Source organism: Psammomys obesus, unplaced genomic scaffold (assembly GCF_907164565.1).
Source record: "Psammomys obesus unplaced genomic scaffold, mPsaObe1.curated_primary_1811, whole genome shotgun sequence".
Taxonomy (NCBI): domain Eukaryota; kingdom Metazoa; phylum Chordata; class Mammalia; order Rodentia; family Muridae; genus Psammomys; species Psammomys obesus.
The window spans coordinates 719,047-738,781 of record NW_026593874.1 but is presented as its reverse complement, the minus strand read 5'-3'; the positions used below and the strand labels follow the sequence as shown (position 1 = coordinate 738,781).

Here is a 19,735-nt window from a genome sequence, read left to right as displayed (position 1 = left end):
GCATGAGATGTGGCTTCCAGAAACCTCTGCTCACACATCAAGAATGGCACTTGTTGATTTTTCCAATGCTATTCACAGGGAAGAACATGCCTTGGAGCTTTGGAGAAGCCACAGTAGGTTGAAGGATGTGAGCAGTGATGTAGGGTCTGGTCTCCTGCAGTTCTCTCAGAGGCAGAAAGATGGAGCCATTCTCTACAGAACTGGGGACACCCAGCAACCTTTGCTCAGTCAGCGGGAAAAGAAGCAGATCTGGAATGTTGGGGGTATTTTGCCAGTACCACTTTCTTTGGGAGTGAGGTCAATGTCCTTAGGAGCCACAGGACTGGCCACTGAGAACTTCTGGAGGATGGTGGTAAAGAACAGGAACAATTCATTGCGGGCAATGCCTTCTCCAAGACAAATGCGCTTTCCTGTGGGCACAGAAGGTGATTCACATGAGGCCCAGGCCAGCATGCAACCTTTGGGCTGCCCCATCCCTAAAACACCTCTGCACATTGAAATGAATAAGAATGCATTTGACCTTTACCCTGCAATTCAAGGGAGAACGTTAGGAGATTCCCAACACCTTAAAGAATGATGCAAAGGCTGGTGAGGTACCTTAGCATGGAAAGGAGACTGCCATTAGTCCTGGGAACATGACTTCAAGCCCTTGGACCCACACGCTAAAAGGACAGACCCAACTCCCAGAAGGTGTCCTCTGACATAAACACATTCAAACCCTGGAGTGTACACTGCACTTGCATGCAAACACACATGCAGTAAATGACTCATAAAAGGAAGGACAAATTGTTGGTGGATGTATCATGGTCACGTTTGTCAGATTTGTTGTTTTCATTACATTACCAGAGTCTTTACTTCAGAACTGTAAAAACCCACTCAGAGTAGGTATGGAGTGTGGTTGTGTATACATTTAATTAGTATCCATAGTTTCTCATATGAGGAGACTGACACCCATATCATAGGGCTGCCCTGGGGGGAAATGTATTATTTAGAATTCCTGTAAGAGCCAGATATGGAAAACACAAGCCTGGAATCCCAGTGTTTGGGAGACCGAATAGGAACACTTTAGAAGAGCCAGGGCTACATAACATAGCAAGACCTCTTTCTCTCTTTCTCTTTGTCTATCTCTGTGTGTGCATGTGTCCTCTGTCTCTTCTCTTTGTCCCTCCACTTCCTCCTCTCTTCATGCTCACATTGGTATCAGCAAATTTCCAAACACAATCACAATGATTCAAACAACGAATGGGGCAAGTACACATGACACGGGTTCTCTGGCACTACTGGGGTCTCAGAGGCTGGTTTTTAACTTCAGGTATGGAGCACCATAGAACAATGCGACCTGCAAGGCACAGGCAGGTCCTGCCTGCCCTTTACCTTAGTGACTCTTAATCTACTACTGAAACCTCCCCTCCCTCACCCAGGAAACCAGGTATTGGAGGGATTTCCCAGAAAATCTGTGCTTTCCAGGTTGTTGGGAAATTGTGCCTGAGTAGGGGAGTCTAGGGAAAGCACCCTACTTATTTGGGCTTCTCCCTTCCAGAATTTTGGTGACATGAGTTTAGAATTTTGTGGAATAGCTCTCTGAGATGGTTCTCCTAAAACTGGTTTTGTGATCTGTTGTTCCCAGAACAGCTTAATGGCATATCTTTCAAGATAATGACCCCATACCTTGAGATTTAGACACCTTCCATGGCTCTTTGGCTCCACGATCCTTTTAGCTTGCATTTCCTTTGCTTACTTGCTTGCTTGTGCCCCGCTGAAGTCTACTTGAACCTGTGTCTTTCTGTACCTATTATCACCATGTATCTTCTTGTTTATTCTTTTCTGTCTGTTTCTTCTAAACTCCCTTGCTAGCATCCTAAACACTCCTTCTTCTCTGTCTAACCATATCTTGTCATTCATTTCCTCCATGTTTTCTCTTGTGTCACTTTTCTCCACATCCCTGTCTTTCTAACCTTGAGACAACACAGACGATTTTCTTTTATCTCACTGCTCCACATGTTTCCAGCTCTGAAGACAAAATATGAAAGCCAGGAGAAGGAGGAGCCCAAGGTCATTGAAATCACTTGGACACTCAAGACTTGACAGTTTTAGCTGAGATATGCCTCAGCAGGAGAGTACTTGCCTAAAATCCCTCAGGGAGGGGATGAGGACAGAGAGTCTCAACAGCAGAGCAGCATGCAGGAGGAAGAGGCTGGAGGTGTTTTTCTTTGGAAGTGAACTTTCTTAACATACATGTGGCCTTAGATTCCACCCCTAATACTGGAGTTTGCAAGAGGGGGTTTGTTTCTAGAACATCCTTTTCATCAATATAAGAAACCTGAGCACAGAATTTCCACATTTAAATTCTATAGAGTCCATTAAACTGACTGAATTTGTCTGAAGGCAGTTTCTGTGTGTAACAAATGAACCAAGCACAGTATAGAACCAAACTAAACACTGACTTGAGATTATATTTTTCCAAGGAATAACAAGTGTCAGTCACTCATAGCAGTTGACCAATCCCAGGGTGCCAACTAGTCCAGCATGGCCAAGTAAGGCAAGGGTGGAGCTGGCACCAGTCAAGCTGTGTGTGCATGGCCAGCTCCGTCATTTGTCTGTAGACACAGCCTGCAACACTGATGGGTGCTAAACTCTGGACTTTCTCTGGTTCAGTGTATTGTGCATAATCAATGGTTTCTCTGCTCAAATAAATGCTAGTAATTTTGATTTTTCTTGAAATTTAAGAATCCAAAAGTATTTAATGCAAATAGGTACAAATGTGTCAAGACATGCGCCATCTCCCCAGTGCTCACAGAATGTCTCTCTAGCCATCAAGACCCTACCCAGTTTATGGCAAGATTCGCAAATGTCGGTTGTTCTTGCTGTTGTTCCTTAAGAAAATGAATTTGCTCAGGTTTAGAGACTTTTAAATACTTTCCTAATGTCCTCCTGACCATTGTTCTCTCTTACTTCAAGAGTACTCTCATGGGGCTCTAGCCAGGGTGAATTGGGTGATTCATACAATGCACCTGGAATAGACTCAGGTAACAGGGACCTATTTCTGTTTGTGTCCTGGAGGCTGGGCCTGCCCTCTAGTGTCTAGGAATGGAATCACAGGTCTTTCTTACCTATGGAGAAGGGCATAAAAGCTTCATTTTTCTTCAGTGCCCCATTGGCATCCAGGAAGTGGTCAGGATTGAAGGTGTCTGGCTGTTCAAAGTACCGTGGGTCATGGAGAGCTGAACTCAGGATGGGGTACACTTCAGTGTTCTAGGAGGAGTTACAAGATACAAAAATGTTGACATACCCTGTCCCCATATGCAAATCAGTCAGTCCCTAAGAAGCACAGAATGCTGGGAAGCCACAAACAGTCTGTTTCTAGGATTGAAGGGAATATAGGACACTCATGAAGTAGAGATGAGGAATCACAGCTGCTCTCACCTTGGGGAGCAGGTACCCTCGGAACTCTGTGTCTTTGGTGACTTTGTGCAGCAGACCAAGTGGAATAATGTCTGAAAATCTCTGAATCTCATGGATGACTGCCTCGGTGTATGGCATTTTGATGCGGTCGTCAAGGGTTGGTAGGCGGTGTGAGCCGATCACCTGATCGATCTCCTTTTGGACTTTCTCTGCACAGAAAAGGGAGACAATGGACAATGTCCCTTTCCCTGGGGCAATGCCCAGTGGGCCTGTTTTCTGGGAGCCAATGACCCAGAATGAGCGCAGAGCGAGGAGACTGCTGAGAAAGAGCAGTGTGCGCTGCTGTGCACACCTGTGCTCCTCTCCAGCCCCATCTCTCCAGCCACACTTAGAGCACTGTAGAGTCTCTCTCAACATACTCCCACCTTGCTTGTAAACACAGAGAAAGGCAAAACCTACAGCAAAGGTCATTCAACTGTCAATCTGGAGTGAGGGTAGGTGAGGAAATGGCAAGAATGTAATAAGTTGTATTCCTGCATGCACAGGTCTACACACACATGCGCGCACACACACACACACACACGCACACACTTTTTCATAGAATGCATATTTAAAAATTCAGTGGGAGGTGTTTGAGATATGGATCAATGGTTAAGAACTCTGGCTGCTTTTCCAGAGGACCCAGGTTCAATTCCCATCAAACACATGGCAGCCCACAGCTATCTGTAACTCCAGGTCCAGAACACCTGACCTTTCACACAGACACAGACACAGGCAAAAGACCAGTGCACATTAAATTGAAATAAAATTTTATATCCAAGCTAAGAATCTGAGACTCTGTCCTCAAGAAGAAAAGTGAAGCAAATTATTCTTTACATAACTGCAAACAAAATATGAATACATTGACTGATGAAATGCTTAACCAGTAAATGCACTTGACTTAGAAGCCTGTCAGCCTGTCTTTATTTTCATTTTTTTAAAATAATACAAACATTTTATTCAGCAGCTGCATGTCATCCCATGGGTTAAATGGTGGATATCCACTACCCAGCAGCAAGAGCAGCCTAGTTCTCTGACTCCAATAGGGTGAGAACACACCCTCTCGAATGGGGCCATCATCCACAAATTACACGCACACCTGCCCAGCACTTTGGTTACCTTAGCCAGCTTGACAGGCTGAACACGGCTCATTCCATGGTGGCAGCCATCTGGTGAAGAGCCTCAGCCTGACTTAGAAACCCAGAACCCATGTTGTGAAAGGAGAGGACCAAGTTGTCCTCTCATTTCTACACATGAGCTGTGGCAGACATACTCACAGTAACACTAACTCACTTTTAAGTTTCTAAAATGTGAGTATGTAAGCCACCCAAGAAATGGATGAGTCAGTTAATGAAAGGAAACATGGATGAGTGAATGAAATGAAGAAACTAAAAATTGGATGAATGTATTTCACTTATCACTTGTTATAGTAATCAATTAAATAAATAAATGGCTCATACACAAATAAAAATCAAAGAACACAAATAATCTATAACCAAGTAAATGTTAAATTTAATGGAGGAATATATGAATGAATAAAAGAGTAATATAAGAATGAATGGATAGGTGTATTGAATGGTTAAATAAATCACAGATAAATGAGTTAGATATTAGTTGGATACATGGAGGAATGGGTGGACATATGAAGGATGAATGCAAAGGTCAGTTGGAAAGATTAAGAAATTGAAAGATTTGCATATGAATGATCCAATGAATCAATGACAAACAGCTTCTCAGTTATCTTTGGTCAAAAAGTAAATATCATGAGTTGATTAATCCAAATGAATGAATGAATTATATGTTCTTCTGAATCAGAAATGAAAGAATAATGAATTAAGAATCAACAGATGGAGGCTCCAAGATGGCGGCGGGCAGACTGCACCGTTTTGGAGAGGCAGAAGACATGAATCTCCGGAATTGGTGAGTGGAGAGTTAATCGAAGCTAGAATTTGGACTTTTGGGCTTTCTAAAGGAGAGGGGCCACCACAGAAGCGTGGAGTGCTTGTAGATTTAGATCGGGTGCGGACTTCTCTGGGAAGGAAATAGGGCGCTTCCCTTGTCCGGGCCTCCCTCTGGGAAACCCGCACACAGCACCAGGCAGCTGAGTGCAAAGCTCACATCCGGGAGATCAAGGCAGCAGAAACAGTGCTTCGGGCCCCTTACAGCATCGGTCTGCTGTAACCACCCGTTGAACACCCCCCCTCCTTGGACAGACGTCCCACCCAGGCTCCGCTCAGGGTGCTCAGAGCCCTCCGGACCCGAGGAGCACCCCTTCCCCCATCCCGCTGATGCAATCCCTCGGCAAGACCGCAGCAGGAAGTGCAGCAGAGCTCACGTCCCAAGCGGCCAGAGTGCAATAACCCCAGAAACCTCCTCACAGGAGGAGCGCAGGCCCAATCACAGAGCGCCAACCAGTGAGCGCTAACCACAGAGACTCAGATCCACAATACAATCCTTCCTGGATACCACAGCTGCAAAGCTCAGTGTCTGGGACCCAAGACGGGCCAAGGCAGGGAGGCAGGGCTCCAGACCCCGCAGCGGGCACCGACGAAACTCTACCCCGCCAGAGCACACGCCCAATACAGTTCTAGCCACAGAGACTCAGATCCACAGCACAGCCCTTCCCAGATCCCAAGTCTGCAAGTGGCAGCACGGACTACACAGGGCTGCCCAGCCAGTGATTGTATGGGCCATCCAACCTCTCAGTGGCAGAAAACCAGCTGAATAGACACCAAAGGCCAGCAGACCTGTAAAATCAATACGCGCACGCATTCTTCAACAACGCTTGCGATCCCTTAGCGCCTGCAACTTCAGTGCCTGCAAAGCACCCCTCTCACACACTGAAGGCCTCTTCATTCTCCAACACCCTGTCCCTTAGGACACACCCACAAGCACACGCTCAAACACACGTTACCCCGCATTTGCCCTTTTGCGCCTGCGAACTTTCCTTCTACAGGTATAGCTGAATAACCAACGAGCACACTGAAACCACTAGACCTCACCCATTTTCCTGAAGAATTCTCCAGATACCAGAGAAAAACCAGTCTGACCTGCAGAATCCAGGAACAGACAGTGAACACTACAGATAACCAAATGGCCAGAGATCGGCGAAAGAACACAACCAACACAAATCAAGATATCATGGCTTCACCAGAAACCTCCAAAATAATTGGACACTCCAACTCAGCAGCAGAAAATGATTTTAAAGCTATGATTATCCAGTTATTTGAGGCACATAAAGAGGAAACCAACAAATCTCTCAGAGAAATAGTCATAGAGATTCAAACAGTTAAAGAGGATACAAATAAATCCCTTAAAGATTTGGCCTCCCAAATAGAAACAAAGAAAAACGAAGTGAATGAAGAAGCTCTTAAAGAAACACATGCAAATATAGCCAAATAATTGGAGGCAAAAGCAGAGGCACTAAGGGAGGAAACAAACAAAAAAATAGAGACCATCTTGGAGACACAGGAATCCACATTCAAACAGATGAAGAAAATGTTGCAAGACATGAAAACAGAATTAGAATCAATAAAGAAAACACAAACTGAGAAAACCCTGGAACTGAAGAACTTAGAGAAAAGAGAAGGAATCACAAAGGTAAGCATCACTAATAGAATACAAGGGATGGAAGAGAGAATCTTGGGTGCTGAAGATACACTCACAGAAATTGATACTTCTCTCAAAGCAAAAATAAAATCAGAAAAATCCCAAACACAAACCATCCAAGAAATCAAGGACGCCATGAAAAGGCAAAATCTAAGAATAATAGGAATTGAAGAAGAAGAGGAGCCCAGGCTACAAGGTCCAGAAAATATTTTCAAGAAAATCATAGAAGAAAAATTTCCCAACCTAAAAAAAGAGATGTCCACAAACATACAAGAGGCCTACAGAACACCAAATAGACTAGACCAGAGAAGAAACTCCTCATGCCATATCATAGTCAAAACACTTAATCTACAGAACAAAGAAAAGATACTAAAAGCAGCAAGGGAAAAAGGCCAAGTAACATGTAAAGGCAAACCTATCAGAATCACACCAGACTTCTCATCAGAAACTATGAAAGCCAGAAGGGCCTGGGGAGATATCATGCAGGCCCTAAGGGACCACAGATGCCAACCTAGACTACTATACCCAGCAAAGCTTTCAATCAACATAGATGGAGAAAATAAAATATTCCACGACAAAACTAAATTTAAGCAATATTTGAACACCAACCCAGCCCTACAGAAGATACTAGAAGAAAAATTCCAATCCAATGAAAACAAATACACTCAAGAAAACATAGGTTAAAAATAATTTCCAACAAAAATCAAAAGCAAACAAGCAATGATTCACAGTAACATCGCCAACTCCACAATAATAGGAAATAACATTCAATGGTCATTATCTATCAACATCAATGGACTCAACTCTCCAATAAAAAGACACAGACTAACAGAATGGGTGTGGAAACAGGAACCAACATTCTGCTGCATCCAAGAAACACACCTATGCAACAAAGATAAACATTACCTCAGAGTAAAAGGCTGGAAAACAGTTTTTCAAGCAAATGGACCCAAAAAACAAGCAGGAGTGGCTATCCTAATATCTAATAAAATAGATTTCAACCAAAACTAATCAAAAAAGGCATAGAAGGGCACTACATTTTCATCAAAGAAAAAATTCACCAAGAAGACATCACAATTCTAAACATCTATGCCCCAAATACAAGAGCACCTACATTCATAAATGAAACATTATTAAAGCTTAAACCACACATTGATCCCAATACCCTAATTGTGGGTGACTTCAACATTCCACTCTCACCAAGGGACTGATCAACTAGACAGAAACCGAATAGGGAAATAAAAGCACTTACAGAGTCCCTAAATCAAATGGACCTAATAGACATCTACAGATCTTTTTACCCAAACTCAAAAGAGTATACCTTCTTTTCAGCACCTCATGGAACCTTCTCCAAAATAGACCATATAGTTGGTCACAAAGCAAGCCTCAACAGAAATAAAAAGATTGAGATAATCCTTGTATTCTATTGGACCACCATGGACTAAAGCTGGACCTCAATAACGACAGAAATAACAAAAAGCCGACATGCACATGGAAACTGAACAACTTGCTACTCAATGACAGCTGGGTTAAGGAAGAAATAAAGAAAGAAATTAAAGACTTCCTAGAACTCAATGAAAATGAAGGCACAACATACCCAAATTTATGGGACACATTGAAAGCAGTGCTAAGAGGAAAGTTCATAGCACTAAGTGCCTTCAAGGAGAAATTTGTAACATCACATATAAGTAACTTAATGGCCCAACTGAAAACCCTAGAAAAAAAGAAGCAGATACACCCAAGAGGAGCAGAAGGCTGGAAATAATCAAACTCAGGGCTGAAATCAATTAGAAACGAATAAAACTATTGAAAGAATCAATGAAACAAAAAGCTGGTTCTTTGAGAAAATCAACAAGATAGACAAACCCTTAGCTAAGCTAACTAAAAAGCAGAGAGAATCTATCCAAATCTGCAAAATCAGAAATGAAAAGGGGGACATAACTACAGGCACTGAAGAAATCCAAACAATCATTAGGTCATACTACAAAAGCCTATATGCCACAAAATTAGAAAATCTAAATGAAATGGACAATTTTCTTGATAGATTCCATCTACCAATATTAAGTCAAGATCAGGTAGAAAGACTGAATAGCCCTATATCCCCCAAGGAAATTGAAGCAGTCATTAACAGTCTCCCCTCCAAAAAAAGCCCTGGGCCAGATGGTTTCAGTGCAGAATTCTACCAGACCTTCAAAGAAGTGCTAATACCAATTCTCCTCAAACTATTCCACAAAATAGAAACAGAAGGAACATTACCAAACTTATTCTATGAAGTGACAGTCACCTTGATACCCAAACCACACAAAGACCCAACGAAAAAAGAGAACTTCAGACCTATCTTTTTTATGAATATTGATGCAAAAATACTCAATAAAATACTTGCAAACCGAATTCAAGAACACATCAAAGATTTCATCCACCATGACCAAGTAGGCTTCATCCCAGGCATGCAAGGGTGGTTCAACATATGGAAATCCATCAATGTAATCCACCACATAAACAGACTGAAGGAGAAAAACCACATGATCATCTCCTTGGATGCCAAAAAAGCATTTGACAAAGTCCAAAACCCATTCATGTTTAAAGTATTGGAGGGATCAGGGATACAAGGCACATATTTAAACATAGTAAAGGCAATATACAGCAAGCCTATAGCCAACATCAAACTCAATGGAGAGAAACTTAAATCAATCCCACTGAAATCAGGGACAAGACAAGGCTGCCCACTTTCTCCATATCTCTTCAACATAGTACTTGAAGTCCTAACCAGAGCAATAAGACAACTAAAGGAGATCAAGGGGATACAAATTGGAAAGGAAGAGGTCAAAGTGTCACTATTTGCAGATGATATGATAGTATACATGAGCGACCCCAAAAATTCAACCAGAGAACTCCTTCAGCTGATAAACACCTTCAGCAAAGTGGCTGGATACAAGATCAACTCAAGAAAATCAGAAGCCCTTCTGTATACCAAAGACAAAAGGGCCAAGAAAGAAATTAGGGAAACAACACCCTTCACAATAGCCACTAATAACATAAAGTACCTTGGGGTGATATTAACCAAACAAGTGAAAGACCTGTTTGAGAAAAACTTCAAGTCTCTGAAGAAAGAAATTGAAGATCTCAGAAGATGGAAAGATCTCCCGTGCTCATGGATTGGTAGGATTAGCATTGTGAAAATGGCCATCCTGCCAAAAGCAATCTACAGATTCAATGCAATTCCCATCAAAATACCAGCTCAATTCTTTTCAGACCTTGAAAAAAAAGATTCTCAGCTTCATATAGAGAAACAAAAAACCCAGAATCTCCAAAACAACCCTGTACAACAACAGATCATCTGGAGGTATCTCCATCCCAGATCTCAAGTTGTACTACAGAGCAATAGTAATAAAAACTGCATGGTATTGGCATAGAAACAGAAAGAAGGATCAATGGAACCGAATAGAAGACCCAGAAATAAACCCACATACTTATGAATACAAGATTTTTGACAAAGCAGCCAAAACCATTCAATGGAAAAAAGATAGCATCTTCAACAGATGGTGCTGGTCTAATTGGATATCTACATGCAGAAAAATGAAAATAGATCCACATTTGTCACCCTGCACAAAACTAAAGTCTAAGTGGATCAAAGACCTCAACATAAAACCAGATACACTAAATTGGTTAGAAGAAAAAGTGGGGAACAGCCTAGAACTCATTGGCACAGGAGACAACTCCCTGAACAGAACTCCAACAGCACAGGCTCTAAGAGCAACAATCAATAAATGGGACCTCATGAAAATGAAAAGCTTCTGTAAAGCAAAGGACACTGTCATCAAAACAAAACGACTGCCTACAGATTGGGAAAGAATCTTCACCAACCCTTTATCTGACAGAGGACTCATATCCAGTATATATAAAGAACTAAACAAGCTGAAAAGCAACAAACCAAGTAATCCAATTAAAAAATGGGGAACAGAGCTAAACAGAGAATTCTCGATAGAGGAATATCGAATGGCAGAGAAACACTTAAACAAATGCTCAACCTCATTAGCCATTAGGGAAATGCAAATCAAAACGACCCTGAGATTTCACCTTACACCCATCAGAATGGCCAAGATGAAAAACTCAAGTGACAACACATGCTGGAGAGGTTGTGGAGAAAGGGGAACCCTCCTCCATTGCTGGTGGGAATGTAAACTGGTACAACCACTTTGGAAGTCAATCTGGCGCTTTCTCAGACAATTAGGAATAGTGCTATACCACTGCTAGGCATATACCCAAAACTTGCTCAAGTACACAATAAGGACATTTGCTCAACCATGTTTGTAGCAGCTTTATTTGTAATAGCCAGAACCTGGAAGCAACCCAGATGTCCATCAATGGAGGAATGGATACAGAAATTGTGGTATTTTTACACAATGGAATACTACTCAGCAATCAAAAAAGAGAAAATCATGAAATTTGCAGGCAAATGGTGAGATCTAGAAAAGATCATTCTGAGTGAAGTATCCCAGAAGGAGAAAGACAAACTTGGTATATACTCGCTTATATAGACCTAAAAGATATGATAAACAGAATGAAATCTATACACCTAAAGAAGATAATCAAGAAAGCAGACACGGGGTATGATGATCAATCCTCATTTAGAAAGACAAATGGGATATGCATTGAACATATGACAGGAGTCTACCGCAGAATGCATCTGAAAGACTCTCCTTAGCAGTGTTCCAAAGTAGATACTAAGACTCATAACCAAACCTTTGGCAGAATGCAGGGAATCATATGAAAGAAGGGGAGTTTGATGTGGAAAGGATAGGAGCTCCACAAGGACCAAACATATCTGGGCACAGGGTCTTTTCTGAGATGGACACTCAACCAAAGACCATGAGTGGATAAAACCTAGAACCTCTGCTCAGATATGACCCGTGATAGCTCAGTAATCAATTGGTTTCCCATAGTAAGGGGAACAAAGACTATTTCTAACAGGAACTCAATGACTGGCTCTTTGACCTCCCCACCCCACAAGGGAGGAGCAGTACTGTTAGGCCACAGAGGAGGACTTTGCAGCCAGTCCTGAAAATACCTGACAAAATGGAGTCATATGAAAGGGAGGAGGTCCTCCCCTATCAGTGGACTTGGAAAGGGGCAGGGAGGAGATGAGGGAGGGAGAGTGGAATTGGGGACGGAATGAGGGAGCAGGATACAGCTGGGATACAGAATTAACAAAATGTAATGAATAAGAAAAATAAAATTTTAAAAAAATATTAAATTTTAAAGGAAAAAAATAATCAACAGATGTAGAGAAGATCGGCAGATGACTCTATGTGTGGGTGAATAGGCATATAGATGGATGGATGGAAAATGGGTAAATAGATGTGTGGTTAATAGATTAGTGGATAAATGAATAGAACAGGTAAATGGATGAAGAGGTGGATGGACAGAAAGATGAGTGAATGAGTGAATGTAAAGACATGAGGAAAGAAGGAAGGATGGAAGGATGGATAGATGTATGAATGGATGGATGGAATGGTGGGTATATCCCCTTTAAGTGATAGAAGAAACCAACAGAAAACAGGTCAGCTAAGTGTTCGTTACACACCACCCACAGCACTAGCTTAGTTTAGAAGTAGATCAAAGCCTTCAGAGTTCCAGATGTTAAGAGGCAAGTGTCTCTATCATGCACAGAAACCTCTGCAGCAAAAGGGGATATAGACCATCCCCCAACTGTCCACCTGTGGCTCACCTGCTACATGGGGAAACTTGAGCATGAGCAGGAAGCCATAACAGAGTGTGGTGCTGCTAGTCTCGGTGCCAGCAATGAAGAGAGAGATCAGGGAGATGACGAGGTTCTGGAGGTGGAACTCCGTGTGTTGGTTGGGCTTCTCCTGGTTCCAGATGGAGAGAGAAGGGAGGGTCAGGGGTGGCTGGCTGGGTCCTTGCAGGGAGATGCAAATGCATTTCTGGTCACTGTCTTTCTGTCTCACTATATTGACCACTTGAAATTTCTCTTCTCAGAACTTCACACCATTTACCTCTTTGCCTCTTAGGCTCTTTTTATTGTATCTTCATCTGACTCTTTTGCTCTTTAGAATCTTTCCCACTTCTTGTCTCTTTTGTCATTCTCAGCTCTTTTTAAAAAGATTTATTTTATGTTTATTCATGAGTATGTGACTGTGGGTATCTGCCTTTTGTGTGTGAGTGTTTGTGTGTATGTTGGCCAGAAAAGCCAGGAGACAGTGCTGGAGCCCCTGAAACTGGATTTACATGTAGTTATGAGCTGACCAACATAAGTTTTGGGACAGTAACTAAGGTCCTCTGCCATAACAGACAGTGTTTGTAAACCATGAGCCATCTCTGCAGACCAGACTTTGTGATTTTCTGATCTTCATCATTTGCCCTGTGTTTCATCTCCAACCATGGCCCTTCACTCTCTCACTATTTCTCTCCTCCCTTTTCTTCTCTTCCATTTGCTCCTGCATCACTTCTACTCCATTTTCCTGTCTTTCCTCTGTATTCTCTGTCCCCCTCCCTCTTTTCCTTTGATCACACTCCCATCCTTCCCTCTCCCCATCCTCTCTTTCAGCCATTCAGGACTTACCTTCTCCATGCGTAGAAGGTAGGTATCGATGAAGTCTCGTGGAGCACTGGGGTCCAAGGTTGCTCTATGCTGCTCTACACTATGGTCAATGTAAATGAGGGCTTCCTGCATGTTTTTGTAGATTTGTCTGTGGGGACCAGGAAAGTACTTCAGAAACCCAGAGAAGAGCTCAAATATCTGCACAAAAGAAGGATTTCAGTGATCATTTGGAGCTATCAGGTCTCAGGAAGTGGGCAATGCTCCTAGTTACTCAGATTTTGTTTGGGAACTGTATCTCTAAATCTGTCTTTAACTTTTTTTCTTTCCTTCCCTGTAACTCCCTTTTCCACTCTTCTGTTCATTCTCCCAATCTTCTTTGCTAAATTCTTTGTTTACATTTCTGAGGTTTTGATTTATGGACATAGTGTCTCATTTATGCAAGACAGGCCTCAAATTCAATATGTAGCCAAGGGTCACTGAATTTCTAGTCACCCAGCCTCTACCACCAAAGTGCTGGAATTTCATGTGCTGTACACCGCCACACTGGGGATAGACCGTGCTGGGGAGGATCTGAGGGCCTCATGCACAAAAACAAAGTCACCTGTCCTCTGAGTGACAGCTGCACCACCCATGTTATCACTTTCTTCCTGTCTGCATGGCTTTGCAGTTCTACATTCAGGTCTCTTTGCCCTGTTAACCATGCTTTCTCCCTGTCTCCAGGTCTCAGCCCCCTTGTCTCTCCATGTTGCCTTGGCCTTTCTTCCAGCAGTAAAGCACTGCCTTCTTCACCCCCAAAGCAGCCTCTTGTTTTCTCCACCCTGCTCCTTTCTTCCCCCCCCACTGACCTGGCTGGAGAATGAGCTCATGAGTGAAACGGTCTGAGAGAACAGGTCCAGTAGGTGCAGGAACTGCTGGTCTTTGTAGTCGAAGTGCTCTCCAAAGACAATGGTGCAGATGATGTTGGCTGTGATGCACTGGAAGAGAAATGTGGGATCCAGGGGGGCTCCTGGAGGATAAGGAGGCAGGACAGGAGATAGGAGATATGAGGCCAGTGTATTATTTGAATTCATTGCCACTTTTTGAGGCTGCCCCCACCACTCACTGCTCAAAGAACAGAAAAAGCAGCTAACCACACTAGCATCAAGCTCTACTCTAAGCACTCCATGCATCCTTTTATTTAATTTCTCCAGGACATTGGACATAAGATGCAGTGCTGTTAGCATACAGAAATGATAGCTAACTACACCAAGGTATCACGGCTACTCATGACTGGGGCCAAAATTCAGACCTAGGGAGCTGAGAAAGAGCATGTGTAAAGCAGTGTGCACACTTGAAGTCTCTCCTCCTGTGGTCACCACAGTCCCTGCTTAGAACATGACTGCAGTTCTTCCTGCTTCCTTTGCTTCATTTACCTAAGCTCTGCATTTGCCTTTGATTAAGAGGAGAGGTCCTCAACCTCTGGCTCACAACCCCCTAGAATAACAAACAACTCAGGAATTGCCTAAGAACATAACAAAACACAAATGTTTACATTACAATTCATAACAGGAGCAAAACTACAGTAATGAAGTAGCAACAAAAATAATTTTATGATTGAGGGTTATTACTACATGATGGACTATAGTAAATGGTCCTAGCATCAGGAAGGTCGAGAATCACTAGACTAAGACCATTGTGGGGTGGAGAGGGTATGAGAAAGGTTAATCTAAGTGGTCTTGAACTATATGCAGTAAGTGACCTTGAAAATCTCAGCCTCCCGCCTTCACCTCTGGATGCTGGGATTACAACCACACACCCTCAAGGCCACTCTATCTGGAAGCACGCTACAACTCACCTACAGCTACACACACATTTCTGAGACAGGACCTCACAATGTGGACAGGACTGACCTTGAATTCATAACCATTTTGCCTCACCTTCTGAGTTCTGAGATGACAAGTGTGTACCACATACCCAACTGACAAATAAAATTAATTCTGAGGTTGATTTTCCTGTACCCAAGTTATCCCCAAGGGCAATCCATGTCTCTGAGTTATTTGTGGACATTATAATCCCCTTTTCTTTTTCTGTTTCTGTATTTCTGTATCTCTATCTTTGTCCATGCCTACCCATGAACCTCCAATCTCCCTTCTGTCTCTTTTCTCTTTCCCTACCCTTGTGTGTCACTTTCTCCTTTTTTGGCTGCACGCTCATGTTTTCCTTTATTCCCATCCTCTAAACTCACCATGAGCTTTCCTCAGTTCCTCCACCAGATACTGGGCCTCCTCCTTTATCAGCTCCTCCACACTCCTCTTCCCCATCCCAAAGTCCCTCATGGTGGCCAGAGAAAATCTCCGAAGAGTCTTCCAATGTTCTCCATTGGCAAAGACCAGACCTAGATGGTAGGGGAAGCATGGATGGGTTACATTGGAAGTTCAAAGAATCCTATGTCCTCCCCACATCTCCGTCTCCACCCCTCAGACTCACCTTCCTGGACCACATGCACCACTCCACCCTGTACCATATCTCACCGTTTCCCTGTACAATTGGCTCAACCACAGCAATTGTCCCCCGGCCAGAGAAAGCCTCAGCTTGGTCCACCAGAGCTTCCCTAATGGCCTCTGTCCCGCACAACATGACCACGGACCTTGGTCCCAACTGCACTGTGAACACATCTCCATATTTTTTTCGAAGCTGCCAAACATAAGGACACAGAGTTGTGGCTAGTCAGCTCAAATGTTATCATTAAACTGTTAAAACTTTTATGTACAGATCAATAAATAGACACCTCCTCCACACTTTTCTTTTCTGAGGATCTAAGAGCATAGAGTTATTTCATCATTTAGTGGGTCTGCACTGATTGGCTGGATGGTCTAATCATTACATCATTATGGTGAATTTGGGGTAAGGCTCTAAACACATGATCATCATCCTAGCATTGGGGAAGGAGAGCCCAGAGAAACAGTAGTTATGTTTGGGTATATCCAGTTGAAGGCCAGCCTGAGCTATTTAAGTCCCTATCTCAAAACAACACAAACAGTTATGGATCTATGTATGGATCTGCAGTAGATACAGATATAGATATAGAACATTGCCCAAGTATGGTCTGGCCAACTGTTTCTGGCATCTCATCCAAGACCATTCTTCCTGTGACCCAGCTTCAACCTGTTCAGTGCCTCTTGACAACAGTCAGAGAGAATGGTCATGACCCACTCACTGGGTTACTTGGCAGTGTTGGGAGTGACGATCCCCAGAGATGGCCCTGAATGTGAATCATGACTACAGTACAGACAGTTGGGAGACTACATGGCAATACAACCATCTCTTGGCATGCACAGGGAATTGGCCCCAGGAATATCAGAACCCTTCAATGCTGAAAGCCCTTGAACACACTGGTGTATTTTGCAAATAACCCATCCTTATCCTCTTGTAACTTTTAGCAAAGTCTAGATTTCAATGCTTTGAATAGAAATTCAATGTCAAAACATGGTTTCCCTGATGTTGTTTAGTTAATAATACTAAGGAAAAGCTCTCTGCATGTTTGATGTTGATGTATTTATATTTTCAGGTGTGGTCACACCATTGAACCTTATGTAACCACAAAGTAACAATCCACAGATTAGATAAAAGATCTTATATCAAACTTGAAGGAGGTTCATGAGTTTGAGATTATCCTGGGAAAAGTAAAGCAACCTGTCTCAAAGGCTAAATAAAATAAATGAATATACTATTGAACCCAAGTGCATAATCTGTTAAAACTGAAAAGATAGCAGGAAGTTGAGACTGTTGCCACTATATCAGTTCTCTAAATGGGAAGTGGGGGCCATGGGTGTTTGCTGATAATAAACAATTGGTAAGGCAACATGGAATGCCACCTGTGGGGCAACAGTGCAGAGACTGGTAAAGACGGTGCCACTGGCCTTGGCTTGGATGCTGCATGGTGTTTGTAACTAATTAGTCCTACCTAACTGTGTCCTGTACTTCTTCTCCTTCCCCTTGTCCTGGAACACACCAGGATAATTTCTTTTGTTGGCAGGAGCAAAACCTGTTGTTGATACCGCTGACATTTTTTTTTCTTTTCTGGAAAAAAAGCCCCAAGAAATGAAACTCTCACCTTATCTCTCCCCACCTCTTCACCGTTCATACTCTAAGCACAGCGCCCCACAGGATCCCAGCAGAGCAAGACTCATCTGCCATCTGAGCAGCAGCCATCAGCATCTCACCCACCACTCAGCAACCTTCCCACCTGAACCTACAGCCTGGGAGGAAGCCCTTGCTCTTCCTGCTCAGTGACTCCACGAGCAAACATGGGGCTAAGCCCACAGGGCTCAGGCCCGGTTCATGTCTCACCTGTATGATGGAGTTGAGGAGGCCGCCTCTGTCCATCTGTAAGAGGTTCCCCAAGATGGGGAGGGGATGAGGCCCTGGTGGGAGGTGGCCATGAGTCTTTGGGTGACCCCTGACTAAGAGTAACAAGAAGCCCACAGAGAGAGTGAAGAGAAGCAGAACACCAGGCTCCATGGTCTTGGTCTAAGCACCGCTGACTGCACTGCACACTCCAGCTGGATCTTTTATGATAAACCTGCCTCTCCACCCAGTTATGCAACTCCACCTGTTCCCACCTCCTGTCTCATAATTGTTCAGGAGTGTGAGCATTCAGTCTTCCTGCTTGGGCTGATGGTGACCTGTTCACTGCCTATTCTCTCACCCCTACCCTACATGATGGAAAAGACACCACGAAAAAGACACACAGGACAAAAAGATATTGGGAAAAATGCATCTTAATTTCTGGAGGTGGGTGTGTACTTGTCAGCTCAGTTTTGTCTGTTTATTTACTCAGACATGGACTTGTGTGTGTTGCACATATGAAGGATATTTACTATGCAAATGCAAGCATGTGTTTCTATGTTTTCCTAGATGTGTTTGCATGTCCATGCGTGTGTGTGTGTTTGTGTGTGTGTGTTTGTGTGTGTGTGTGTTTGTTTGTGTGTGTGTGTGTGTGTGTGTGTGTCTGCATCTGTGTCTGTGTTGTTTGGTTTTTTTCAAAACAGAGTTTCTTTGTTTACCTATTACTATCTTGTTACTCACTCAATAGATTAGTTTGGTCTCAATCTCAGAGAATCGTCTGCTTCTGCCTCCTGAATGTTGATACTCAAGGTGTGTGTATGGCTCACAAAAATATTCTTGCACTGTGGAGCTATTCTGTATTTGCTTAGTGTCCTATGTGACTGATTACTCTTGAGTGACAGGAGTAGAATTGTGTGTTACTGTGTGAGTCTCTCTGTGTTTGTACATACCCCAATCCCAGGGCGGATGTGATTTCTCTACAGTCCCCACTTCACTCTCTAGTCTGTGACAACCATAGATAGGAGAAAAATAAGTGAGGGGAAAGTCTTAGATACAGGGGTGGTGCAGCTCAGCAATCATGTATACACAGAGAGGTGTCAGCTTGTTAGAGGAGCAGTTGGAGCCTATGATCACTGTCACTGGTCATCACCTTGTCCTGGCTGTCTCACAGCACAGGGAGTTCTCTGACCTTCCATCTTGCCATCTGTCTCTGGCAATATCTCTAGCCTCCCCCACCTCTGTAGATGCTGTGCTGTAGGATGCAGAGACTCTCTTAGTCTGTTTTCCACTGAAGCACAATACTGGAGACTACGTAATTATGATTAGAAGACATTTTGAATTTGTGGTTCTGTAACCAGTTATTCCCAAGAACACATCACTGGTACCTGGTGAGGCCTTTGTTGCTGTGCTATAACATGACAAAGGGGCAAGACAATTTGCCTAAGACTGGGAGAGCTAAAAAGGAGAGTGAATACTTACCATTAGAAAACTCACTCCTACAGTAATAACATCAGTCTGTTCACAAAGTGCCATAGTTAGACGGGAGTAGCAGAACCTCTGACTCTTTTGCCTGCTCTTGGGACCCTTTCCCTACTACTGGATTGCCTCATCTAGCCTTGATATTAGGGTTTGGGCATCTTGTTATGTTGTATTCAGTTGATATCCTTGGGAGGACTTCTCTTTTCTAAAGGGAAGCAGAGGCGAAGTGAATCTGGGGTGAGGGGAAGTATGAAAGAAAATTGGGAGGAATAGAGGGAGGAAAGGCTGTTATAAGGATGTTTTATAAGGGAGAAGAAT

At 43.1% G+C, this 19,735-nt stretch overlaps 1 protein-coding gene across 1 annotated transcript; it reads right to left on the bottom strand.

Annotated features, from left to right (window-relative positions):
- Positions 1-228: 228 nt before the first annotated feature.
- LOC129684248 (cytochrome P450 2B1-like) lies at positions 229-18,112 on the bottom strand. The gene is made up of 9 exons (XM_055617337.1): positions 17,942-18,112; positions 16,123-16,285; positions 15,837-15,986; positions 14,458-14,618; positions 13,634-13,810; positions 12,779-12,920; positions 3,424-3,611; positions 3,111-3,252; positions 229-410 (listed from the first exon to the last, which is right to left on the bottom strand). Exons 1-9 carry the CDS (start codon positions 18,110-18,112, stop codon positions 229-231), a joined length of 1,476 nt encoding a protein of 491 aa, XP_055473312.1.
- Positions 18,113-19,735: the final 1,623 nt, after the last annotated feature.